At 29.8% G+C, this 13,730-nt stretch overlaps 1 protein-coding gene across 4 annotated transcripts in view; it reads left to right on the top strand.

The window, feature by feature from the left end:
* The window catches only part of MIPOL1 (mirror-image polydactyly 1), a 245,081-nt gene that overhangs the window by 64,199 nt on the left and 167,152 nt on the right, over window positions 1-13,730 (top strand). For all 4 annotated transcript variants that reach the window (XM_012724721.1, XM_012724723.1, XM_012724722.1 and 1 more), the window contains 2 exons: window positions 1,055-1,160; window positions 12,827-12,956. In XM_012724721.1, the coding sequence (XP_012580175.1) occupies window positions 1,055-1,160; window positions 12,827-12,956 (236 nt within the window). The remainder of the gene's footprint in view (window positions 1-1,054; window positions 1,161-12,826; window positions 12,957-13,730) is intronic.

The following is a 13,730-nucleotide window of genomic DNA, read 5'->3' as shown; positions in this document are numbered from 1 at the left end:
CAGGGACCGTGACAGGATTCACCAGATACAGAGTGGAGAGCAAAACAGGCTGACTGATGAACACACTGCCGAAGGGTGCAGCGGCCTGGTCAGTAGAGGTCTGCCTCACCATGTGGGTCACCTCCAGGGCGGGGATCCAACTCATGCCGAAGTGGCATTAGCTTCTGAGTGCTGTGCTCTAACCCGCTGTGCCACCAGAGAGGGCCCTGTATTGTTGTATATTGCTGCATTTTGTCCTATTCAGTTTGTTATATCATGCTTTTTTTTTTTCTGCTCTTCTTCCTAGTTATATTTCTTTGAGCATTAAGTAATGTGATTAAATACTTTTCTGATTTTAATATTTCAGTTAATCAACATGAAACATGATGTTAGGAATATTGATCATGCCAGCTGTAAAACATCATAAATTACAAAAACTGATGGTGAAGTTAAAAATAAAACATTTGGAGGGATATTGTATGAGAACATGGGATATTTTCTGTACTTTCATTTTAGTTATTTATTATATGCCAAATAAGAGTCAGGTGCCAGTGCCAATTTAAGTAGAATATGATGGAATAGCATTCTCATAGCTATTCCATGTAACTAGGAAGAAGAATCAGGAAAAAAATAGTGATAGCATATATATCAGATATTGATTATCTTAATTTTGTTTCAAAATATTAGAATTACTAAGAAAAGCTGTACAGCTATGTTGTACATTATTTTATTAGGATAATCCCTTCCATGTCTTTTACTTTTAGATGAAAAAGTGGCTCAGACTGATTTTACAGCAGTTATTTTTAATAATAATGTTAATCCCTCTCTAATTTCATCTGTCTATACACAACCTAAAATGTGTATATTAAATTGCTTTCATTATTTTAATATTATTACAGATAACTGTTGCTTTGTACAATATCATTAAACCTTAATTTTTCTCCTGGAATTATGTATTTAGGCAGCTAAATATAATATTATTTAAGGATTTAGAAGAAAATTTACTTTGGGTTTAATTATATTTGTATAAGAAATTTGTCTGATAAAAATCTATGTTTTGTCCCATTTATTTTAGCTTCAAGAAAAACTGACTAAAGAAGATAAAGAAAAAAGAAAACTAAAGCTTAAGCTGGAACTCCAAGAGAAAGCAACTGAAGCTCAAATTGCTGAAAAAACAGCAGGTACAGTAGATGAGCATTAACATATGGCATTAAGACTCTCATACAAGGTTATTTTATGATGTGGCTTGGTGAATGCTAGCATACTAGCTTATTTGCTAAAGGAGGGAAAGCTCTGCTTTTTTTTTTTTTTTTTTGGCTGCTTAGAAAATAGGTGGCTTTAACATCCTGGTACTGGTATTAGTGAGAGCTTTACCTGTATTCATACTGATTTGGGCATTAAATGCATTGTTAACACCATGTCAATCCAATCACAAAAAGGTTGTTTGTTTTGTTGGAAGGGCCTGAACAAACAAGGGGAAATAATGATTACCAGTGCCTCTACCTTTCAACCAGCAGTTCAAATACCACTTATTGTTTTAGCTCATTGAGAGGAAATATCTCTCCTTTGTATGAAAATAGCCATGTATTTATTCCCAGTGGAAACCTATTTGATTTAAATATCTTATAATTAATAAATTTTCATCTGATGATGTGAATGATGATGGAGATAATGTATTCACTCAGAAGATTAAAGGAAAAGGTTGTCAAATTTTAAGACTATAATTGAAATTGACTGCCTTAAATATATTTTGGAGTCCTTTACTCAGTCTCTGCAATGAGATATTTTTTAATATGTTAATGATTTGTTACAGATATGTTCAAATTGAGTCACCATAGGTCTTGAGCACTCCAGAGTGACTTCTTCTTCCTTTTTGTTATATTGAAGAAAACAGAAATTTAATAAAGAAATTAACATTTAGTCATCTTAGAGATCACTAATTTAAATTTTTTTTCTGTCAGTAGGAATGTTTGTAAGAAATAATTGCATTTTGTGATTAGTTTGAATTTTTAATCTACTTACAAGCCAATTAAACTTATTGTGTTTATAAAATAATTCTTATATTTCAGATCAGATACATTGTTAACATATATACAAAGTAGAACTAAACATCACTGAAAATATAACCAAAATATTTCTTTCAGTGGGAACACATAAAAGTAATATTTTTAGCTAAGAGTCTGTTAAGAATGAATAATTCACATATAAATATAGAACAATTTTAAAATTTCTTGTCTTTATAGTCAAAAATATATAATAATTACAAAATTAGTATGATACTAAATTGTCTTAAGGTATTTGTATCATATTTTAACTTGGTGTGGGTGTTACAGAAGTAAATTAATAAGATTTTGGCCATTTTGACTTACTGAAAATCATGAACCAAAATGTGTGCATAACTCATTTATCTCTTAATAAGGGAGAACCATTAAGCAAAAATGTTTACTCCTTACATTTTGCATAATACAACTAATATACTTCAAACATTTATTTATTGGTATATTTAAGGGTTGTCTCTTGACTAATCAGTATAAATCATGCATGCATAAAATGAAATGATTTCATTCTTTCATGAATTTTAATGAAATTTCTCACTAATAATGAGACACTATTTTACTAAATATTAAACAATTGAAAGATGAATATTTAGTGTGTTTTTGTAGTCCTAAATTGATCAAAATAACAGTATTATCTTGTTACTCTGAAACAAACAATATAGTTAAAAGAGGTAATGTACAATCACTTAGTTATAAAAATGACACAAAATGAATGCACCCTAAAATTTTTAAGGTGTAAATTTTCCAAGTGTATTTTTGCTTTAAATGATCTAGTTCAGAAAGTTCTATCTTCTTATAGAAAGTAGTAAGCTAATTTAATTTTAGATTTATTTAAATAATTTTAGAGGCAATTATCATGATATGTCAGTTTTTTAACAACCTTAACTTCTTAAGAAATCTATTGATTTTGAACTGTAAGAAATTTGTTAGCTGATCCTTGGTAAGCTGAACTTTTTCCTATTTTCTCATCATTGCAGGTTTAAATAAGGTTATCGTCTACTTGGTCAGAAATAAATGCAATCAAAAAGCAAAACATAACGAAAACAATGTTAGTTCCTTTATAGAAACAAAAACATTACTGGTCTATCATTATATGGGATAGCTATTTTATTTAATGTCATGAAATAATCCACATGCTCATGGATATTTGTTTCTATCACACTATTTTTACATATAAAATAAAAAGTGTATTGGTCAAATATATTATAAATATGCACATGGTTAATATTATAATTTATGTAAGCAGAATATAAATGTTTAAAAAATAAAAATGTAATAAAAATAGATCTTATGTGATATGTAGTCAAAACTACATTAACTAAAGGGACCCAATTCTCTATGAGGCAGAATGAAGCATTAGGAAGATCAAAAGCACGGCAATCAGATTGTCTCAGGTTCAGTGGCTTTGGCACTCCTTACTAACTGTGTGCCTTTGGATAGGTTATAAACTTCTCCAGGGTGTCTCTCATGTAAGTTAATATTAAGTATGTAGCAGGTTATTTTAAAGATTAAAGATAATGCATGAAAGTACCTCAACTAATAACTGGCTCTCAACAAGTTGTAGCTAATATTAATATTTGATTATTTTTATCTTTATGAAAATTCTTAAACTTTTGAGAGTATCAGAGTCATGAAAAGATTTGTCCTATTTAGCACTTAGTTAAAATTAGTGATTCACTGTTAATAGATTTTACAAGGGGTATAAACAGAAATTTTAAAAGTTGGAAACTGCATTATATAATGAAGAAAATTACTGTTAATATTATCTTTATACAGATACACATATAAATAAATATATATATTTTATAAATATAAATGACATTAATATATTTTACTTAAAATGTGAGTCTAAAATAAAATAAATAGGATAATTTGGACTTTATTTTAATGTATACCAATGATAAACCTTCTTGTAGATTGTTATCAAACTTCAAACCATTTGCTTTGCTTCCTTTTTACCTTCACATGACATATATACTGTCATTTTAATGTAATTGCAGTGTTGAAATTCAGTTTTGTCCCCTCTTATGATGACATCCCAAATGGTTGAACCTCTTTATCATCATCACCACTACCATTGATAATTTTTTATTAGACACTTTATAGGAACTATGTTAACTAACTTCTTAACTTATAAAAAGCATACAATAAATGCTCATTATAAGATTATGATATCACATATTTTTTTCTTCAGACTTCCTGATATTATAGGGAGTCTATTTAAAATGTACCTAATATAAATAACTATCTGTATCTATTTATGTATGCTTTTTTTTAACCAAAAAGTATTACATCTTTTTCTAAAGTATTTTGTATTTTATTTTATTTTTTATTTATATATATTTAGTGTATATATATATATATTATATTTATTATTTTATTTCATCCTATACTTTTTAGTTTTTCTTGATATTTAGATTTAGCATAATTGGCAAATGTTGAAAATAAAAAAATACATGTATATTTAAGCTCTACTAAAGAGAAAATAAGGAAAAAATACATGTTAATATTAGAAAAAATATCTCATGATCCTTTTAGGAATTTTTTTTATCCAGCTGTTTCATTTATGTGTTTTAACTCATAAATTTGAATAATATTATATGAACAATTTTGGTATAGATTACCTTCAAACAACAGGAATATTTTAGAGAATTACATCAAAAGCATTGATTCTTTGTACTTTAGATAATATATCTTAATAAAATAAAAACAAAACACTTAAATTTGTTTTACTTAATTGATTTTGACAGTGAGAAATAATTTTGTATGACTGATCTGCATCAGTTTATTTATTTTTAGGTCAGTGTCAGTGATGTTTGTAACTGAAAAGGAACAACTTAACTTGTTCATTTAAACCTTTTCCTTTAAGACTCTCAGTGGGCATTGTCTAGTGTTTAATGTCTTGATTTTTGCCACCTTGTTGCATTTACAGTATGCAGATTACTACATTTTACATAGAAGAGTCTTTAAACAGTATGTAATGTTATTTTTATGATAATTTAAACCATTTGTATTTCTTTGAAAGCATTATTTTTCTCTTTCTTAAATGCTCACTGTAGAGTCTCTGCTTTATATGTTAGTTATTTTTCTTTCTTGCATGTCATCCATTAAAGATTAGCTGTGGAAGGTTGGAGCATGGAGAGATTATGAATGACAGAACAACTCCCGTAGAATAATAATCAGTTTTTGGTATTTAATGCTGTTTGACTTTTGCAGACACATTTCTTATTAACCTTTGGTACAAAGAGAAATCCAGGTTCCTGATATCTCATGGAGAAGATGAATTTGAGATCCTCTTCCAATTAAACTGAAATAAGGCCAATATTGGGTTTTAGCCAAAGAACTCCTTAGTTCCCAAGTCTTGTGTTTATCTATCTGTCTGTCTGTCTGTCTATATACCTATCTATCTACCTATCTTAGTTATATTTTGCATATAATTCAGTGGTTACATACTTTGTTTAGCTTGCTGTACTGATTCTGCAAGCTTTTCATTTGCTTTTTCTCTTTAAACACACTTTCCTGTGTACTGAAATATTGACTGGTATTTTGTAAATAAATATTATCAGACTCTCCTTATATTTTCTAGGGAGGAGTTTGTGATTTTTCAAACCATCAGAACATGGACTCCCTAAAATGTATAAGCATACAAGTATGTAAATGTAAATTTATAGTAAACAATTATACATATATAAAATCTATCATATAGAAAAGATCTAAGATACTGCTACTGATTAACATAAGTTAAAAATTGTTATATAATAAAGAATGTTGACATTTTTCTTTTCTAATAAAATATATTTTAGATATATTGACCACTTAATTATTATGAACAAAAATAAGTTAGTTATATGTATCAGATTAATAGAAAATAATGTTTGCTTTCAAAAAATACAAATTGTAATTGCATTTACCTGTGTAGATAATGGGCATTCATTCAGTGCGGTAGCCCTTAATTTAATGTTTAAATACCTTAAAAGTATTGTTAGAATGCAGTGTTACATATATCTATATATCCGTTTGTTTGGAAAACAATAGGATTGCAAGAATATATCCACCTATTTCAGATAAAGACTAAAGGCACATTTCTGTGAAATATAATAGTTGGCAACACTGTTAGGCAGAATGTAGAGCATATTATCATCTCTGACTGTAGAATCTGATGGGTCTGAATTAGTATTAATATAAAGTTTGAAGGTAGAGTATGGCAAATTTTGTAAACTCTTGTCCTGAGAAAGTTCGTATAATTTTGGAAAAAACAATGTAAACATTGACTAAACAAAGAAATACTCATGTGGAACAGTAACCAAAACTGAAATGTTTTATTAGGTATGGTATACTGTGGAATTCATCATGATATTGAACATTTCAGAACATATATAACGAGGGCATCTACAACATAACAATACAAATCTTTAGAAGTGATTCTTAAGACTTTTTTTATGTTTTATTCTAAACAGGAAATGTTCCTAGAAAATTTTGAAGTAGCAGTTAGTTACATTTTACAAAATTTCCATATTGGTATTTATTATCATTTATGGTCGATATTCTGTACAACCAGTAAGTTAAATAGCTCTTAAATTAAATGGGAAAAAAGCACATAAATAATTGATACTGATTTTAACACTCAAGGATAAGCTTACCCCTTTGAGAATAAAAATTAGTTCTAACATCAGATATATTAAATTTTTGAATTATATAATATAGAGCATATTTTTTTCAGTACTGTCCTTAAATAATCTTCGTTATCTTTACTAAATACATATATATGGTAATTGTGAGTTTTTACAAAAATTTCTTATTTTTAATAGCTTTATTACTTAATTTTCCCTATTGATTCTTAGCAGATTTTATACTTGATAAGTATAAATTTATAGCAGCTTTACAGAGAAAAAATTATTAAGATATCAAAAAGCTAACTTTTACTATAGTACTCATACTTCTAGGAATTTTGTAAGTAACTATATATATAGAATAAAGTTTTGTTCACAAAGTTGTTCATGGCATTGTAGTGAATTGGATACAGAGTAAACTCTGTTGTTAGGATTATTTTAGTTCAATCAAATAATGATATGTCCAACTGATAAAAGTTGGCCTATTTTATAGTTTTAAATATAGTCATTACACTATATTTTAAATATAGTCAGAAAGTTATGAAGCTAAAGAAAATTTTTATATACTTTTATATGAGCCTCTATTTTCAATCAGGAAAGTTTATTTACACAATAATCATATACAGTATTGGAAATTCAAACCCAGATTTGGAAAAACATAATAGTTTAATCTGTAAAAGAAGCACTTGGGTAGTAAGTTGAGTATAATATTGTAATGGCAAAATATAAAACATCCACCTACTTGCAGTAGGTTGGTTCATGTTCTGCCATATGGTAAGTTTACCATTTACATTTAAATTTCCAATAATCAGAGATGAGATCACAGTTTGTAAGGAAATCAAATGCAGTGTAATATTTTTGTGGTTCTGGAGTATATTTGTGGTGGCTCAATAAAATAACTTTATTTGCAAATGATCCACTTAACATCCTATAAAGCAGTCCGAGTAGATAAATCAGACAGTCTAAAATTCTTTCATAGGCTTTGTCTTTTACAAAACTATTATCTATTGATATATTCGGTGCTCAGAACTTTGGAACATGAATTGTTATCATTGATTATTTTGTATGTTTCAAATTCAAATCATGATGATTTCTTCTTCCCTTTCTTTGGTTCATCCTTTTCTATTTACTTAAGTACATTGAGGATGTTAACAAATGGATTCTTTTTCAAATGTCTATCCTCCAAATTATGTTATTTAGAGTCTCATGATCCAGTGTTTAAACTAGAATGTTTTGCAATATACTGTCTCACATCTCCTGTATTTTAAAAGTAGTTTGAAAAGTGTAGAATATGGGTTTGTCAATAGACTGGGTTCTATTAAGAAAATATGTACTCTGTCTTGACTCAATAAACTCGTTCTTAGATGGTTCAGCTTCTTCATATTTACTCTTCTCCATATTAGAAAACAATTAGCTTACTAAACAAATTTGAGTATTTGGTGGGGGTGGGGTTGGGGGTGGGGATGATCCTCTCTGAATCTTTCTCATTTGACTAAGAATTATAGGATGTTTGATAACCATGTTTAAAAATGGAGATATCCAAATATTATTGTAAACACCCAATGATTTGTTTTACCTACAATATAAGTATTTTACTTGGTTGGCTTACATAGTAGCTAATAATATTTGTTAATGTAATTTAACTGCTGTGAACCTTTACTGAACAAATATTGAAATTTATTCAAGTCAAAGAAAGAGAATCTCTAATGACTTTTGTTAAAGCTTCTATTTAATAGTTAAGGAGAAAAGTTTGTATGACATACGAGATGCAATTAACAGTAGATTTTACATTTAATAAAAAGAAAGAAGCATGCGTATTTGCTTTATTCATTCCATCATAATTTGCATTAGAGCTGTGGGTGTTTAATGAGCAAATTCCAACTAAAATGCTATATTGATTTTCTAGTGAACTTTGTAATAGTTATCTACCTTGGAAAAGCTCAGTGTTTACAATTAAGTTTTCTTTACTAAAAATGTTTGAGAGTTGCATATTGATCCTTTAAAAGGACTGAGTTCTAGTAGGAACTAGGTTTTTTCATACACCAAGTTTCACATGTAACATATTAATGTGTTCCAGTTTTTCATTCATTAGGACTTTAATTTTAGAAAACTTTCCTTCGAGTTCATAATCAGATTTTATGTGTTTGTATCTTAACAGCATTTTGAAATTTAACCTTAGAATACTCAAAAGCCAATCCCCTATCAATATACACATTAGTTACATGTTTAGAATTGAAGCATTATAGGAGGAAAATTTTTTTCTTTTGATCACACAGAAGAAGCCCTCATGCAAAACATTTACACTTAAGTATAGATCTAAATGGGCTTATTGTTAAAACTTTTGATATTGCTAACCTTACTTCTTATAATACCTGTTACTGTATATAAAGTAGAATGCAGTTTACATTAATATCACCTTTTAAAAATCTTGTCACATTTTATGTGACAGAAATAGTAGAAAATACACTGGTATTCGGAATTTAATAATTAATGCCAGAAGATGTTATCCTGTAGTTGTCATTATTTAGCATTATTTTGTCCATTCACTCTTACCCACAAATTTGATATATAAAATATCAAATAAAATAACAATATTTTATATTGTAAAATTAAAATTAAAAATTGAACATTATATTCCTATGCTATTTAATATAATATAGGATATTCAGTGTAATATAGAATGGATTCTTAATAAAATTTCCTTCAACAAAAAGGGTTGAAAAGAGGGGACAGTGGATGACCATGGTGGAGGATTGTGGTGACTTGGTGGTAGGTGTGATATACAGACATCTAAAGAAGCGTGAACCTGTATCTCTAAACTATATACATTGTTGTAAACCAGTGTTACCTCAATTCAGAAATTGTAAATGAAAATGAGGACTTTTGAGTATTATTTTCAAATAATGTATGATACATTAATCCAAATCACATTTCTAACATATGTAGGAAAGAAAACAAATTGTTAATCTGTGAATTGAGTGTGATGGTGATTATGATAGCATAAACTGTTCTCGTTTATTATCTAATTTTCCCTAAGAGTCACAGATGATAGTATTAGATCTATTTTATATAACTGAACTGTGGCTGAAAAAATTCAAGAAATGGATAAATGAAATTGCCTAACTTTGGTATAACAACTCTGGATTTGAATCAAAGTCCATCTTCCTCCTAATAAACCATGTTGCTTTTGCTGAGCTTTTATGAGTATCCTTATTGAAGGAAATTTGTATGCATTCAGAAGGGGAAAATTTTATATCATTATCACATATAGGTACAAGTTTGTTTCAAAACAGTGTGATGAATTGACACATGGTAGAAGCATAATATTGCCACATGGCAGTGAAGATATTACCTTTAAAAAAAAAAAGCTATGAAAAGTGTGCAAAAATGTACTGTTTCTTCTAAAACCTATGTTTAGGTAGCTAACCTACAGCAGCAGACCTCTCCTGTCCTGCCTGCTGCTCCCCTCAGCAGTATATTTCAGTCAGCCTGTCTGTTCTGTTCCCCTCTCTGTCTCTGGTGAATCCTCCCACTCCTGCACCTCTGACCTGTACCACAGTCCTCGTATGCATAAATAAATAAATCTTTTAAAAAAAGAAAAAATTCTTAACCTTACCTGAACTGTTGATTAAAAGCATTAGATTTTATGTTTGTGGCTATCTGGTCATTACAGCACTATTTGTTATATAATGTATCCTTTTCAAACTTTTGGGTTGTCTCTAGTTTTTGACTATTATAAATGAAGATGCTATGAAAACTTGTGTAAATTTGTATGCTTTAATTTCTCTTGGATAAATATCTGTTAGTGGAATAATCTTAGGATCAGGTTATGTTTAAATTTTTAAGCAGCTGACAGACTGCATTTGTATGATCCTAAATTCAGCAATGTATGAGAGTTCCAGGAATTGTATTGCTGTTGACCATGAACTCAATAATGTTAATAAGTAATAATGTATATTTAATAAGGTGACTTTAAACAGAAGCACATTTAAAGCAAGGTGTGATATCACCCCACACTCTCCACCACAACCATAATTCTCTACCATATTCCACTGGGCTCCCTTTCTTCTTTCTGTTCCCTTCCCCTCTGGTGGCCTCAGTTCTGCAGTTAGAATTTTAGGGTTCTTTTCAATTTCCTTTTTTTCTGTTCCTTTGTTTTCTTTCTTTATATTCCACATGAATGAAATCATCCAGTATTTGTATTTGTCTTTGTCCTTCAACTTATTTCACTTAACATAATCCCCTCTAGTTCTATCCATGTTGTGCAAATATAACATAAAAAGTCTAGGATAGCACATATGTTTATTTCTCAGCTTCAGGGCATGGGTCATTTAAGTGGATTATTGTGAAATCTTGCTTAGCCTACTACCATAATCTCCTAACTGGTCTCTGCTTCCACGCTTGCTCCCTGCCATGGACTATTTTTCACCCAGAGTCCAGAATTCATTTTTAAACATAAATGTGATAATATTTCCTTGCTCAAAACCCTGACATGCTACCACCATGTTCAGCTGATACCTAAAGTCCTGACTGTGACTTACAAAGGTCCAGTGTGATCTTTACAGATTGTCACCTCTCTCACTGGGCTCTGGCCACCTTTGTCTTCCTGTTGTTCCTGTGATACTTGAAAGGCTTGTGCACTATTTTTCTATTTCCAAATACATAATTTAAGGTAGAAATGTCTCCTCCTTTGAGTGTTCTAAATATAATTGATTTAAAAAGATCTTTTCTGACCACTTTTCCTAAAGTAGTCTGTGCTGTTTCCCAGATGCCAAGTCACTCTTTTCTCTCTCACAGTCTTATTTTTCTTCAAAGTCTTTGTTTGCTATTACCTATTATTTATATCTGTCTGTGTGTTTGCCTACATAATTTTTGGCCTGCGTTTCTCTACTTAGCTCCCTGTTACAGAATGGATACTCCAGAATGCTGTTTGAAGTCCCAACAACTGGATGGATGAGTCTGTCATAGAAACCTAGTGAATATTTGATAAATGAATATATTGAATCTTTCTCCACTTAGTTTCAGCTTCTTGGAAGTGGTTTTGGCTTTTGCTTTACTATTGCTATTTTATTCTCCATAATTGATTTATTTTCAGGGTTTGTTTCTTTGCCACCACTTATAATTTAAGTAATACAAAAATAGTTGTCTCGATTAACTTTATGAATATATGACAAATCTTAAGTGGTACCAATGTTTTGTAAGCTAAAATAGCATTTCAAGCATCTTCCTAAATTTATTTTGTGACTTGATGGTATATTTAAAGCTTGGTTCAGTTATTCAGATATTTGTGCCTCTTTTTGTCTAACAGCACTGTGGTATTTTCACAGTTGTGTAAGATTTCATATAAAAATGATGTTCAAACAATGACAATTTCACTTTAACATCCAAGTTCCCTTTTTGGCACTACACAAATGTAGATCATGCCATTTGTATTATAACCTACATAAGTCATGTCCTTGAAGATGACAGTGCTAAACCAGCTTAGCCCTGCCTGTTTCTCTCTCCTAGCCCACGAGGTAACTAATATACTGAATTTGATTTTTATCATCCCCATACTCATCTTAGTATCTTTGCTAATTTTTCTATCCATGATTAATAGGTAAATTTTTTTCTTACTTTGCAATTTACTGTTCTTTTCCAAATCTTCATGTTTGAGATTTATCCATTTGTTTCTAGTTCATTGTAGATGCTGAACTGTATTTCATCTTAAATATATAGTCATGCATTTATTCTGTTCCTGTTGCTGGACATTTGGGTTATTGCTACATATTTCTATTATATAATGCTGCAGTAAGTATTTGTTTACATGTTTCTGGGTGTATATATGTCAGAATATCTTTTGACTGCATATTAAATAGGACATTTTCTAAGTTATCAGCCAGGTATATCTTTAATTGTAGTAAACATTTGCTAGTCACTTGGCAGATGGTTATAGAAATATGTACACCTATAGTGAGTTTCCTTTATTTCACAAACTCATGATCTGCTATTATTTGATCTTTTGATTTTTTGCTTTTTTATGGCTGTGAAATAATAGTATCTCAGTTTTGCAACAGCTTTCAAATATGTTCTCTCTAGCAATTGATACTAATTCAGTGAATAAAGTAGTAAAATTATTTTTGCTAAAAGTATGCATTTCTTTATTTTCTTTAATTAATAGCAGATTATGTGTTTTTGTAGCTCTGGTTGAAGAAGTGTATTTTGCCCAGAGGGAACGTGATGAAGCTGTTATGTCTCGATTGCAGTTAGCCAATAAAGAGAGAGATGAAGCAATTGCACAAGCCAAGCATATGGAAATGTCTCTAAAAGCGTATGTACACATTTAAAACTATACCTGGCATTGGGAATATTTATAAAGTGCATGCATTTATGTGATGATTACATAATTTAAAAAAATGTTAATTTTTGTATCTGACATTGGTAAATTACATAGTCCTACAGTCTTTTCTAAAACTTTTGAAACATGTTGATAGTTTGCATGTCAGGGCTAACATGTACTAAAATAGGAAAAGGAAGGGAAAAAATGCTTAACCTCCTCGGTCCAGTTCTTTTTCTTACTGCTTCATAATTCAATGTCTGCTTACTTCACCTTCCTTTGAAGGTGAGTCTATTCTTCTTTCCTCTTGATCTTTTATGCTGTTTGGGTTCTTTTATTGCTCTCTGTTTAATGTGTTCATTCCTAGACACTACTTTTTGCTTTTTTTTTTTTTTTAAGTTGAAGTTCTTTAGTGACACCTAAACTTTAGTGTGAAACAGGGTGGAGCCTAAGAATCTACATTTTTAATATGCAGCCAAGATAATTCTGAAATTGGTGAATAAGACATGTTGAAAAACTTCTCTGAAATAAGCCCTTTTCCAGTTTTAACATATATTTCAATTGCTCGGGGATTCTTATTAAAATGAAAAATTTTGTTCAGTAAGTCTGGTCCTCAGTTGTTTGTTTACTAAATGGTTAAACAGTGCCTGCTTTATATGTGTTGCTCTATGATTGGATAGAATATCAGAAACTATTTAACTTAGAGCAAGTGCTTTTTATGTGGTACTTGAAATTAAGTAATAATCAAGTGAAGTGAAACTGAAGAAA

Source organism: Condylura cristata, unplaced genomic scaffold (genome assembly GCF_000260355.1).
Source record: "Condylura cristata isolate star-nosed mole 26May11 unplaced genomic scaffold, ConCri1.0 scaffold00013, whole genome shotgun sequence".
NCBI lineage: Eukaryota > Metazoa > Chordata > Mammalia > Eulipotyphla > Talpidae > Condylura > Condylura cristata.
This window is presented reverse-complemented; position numbering and strand designations above follow the sequence as displayed.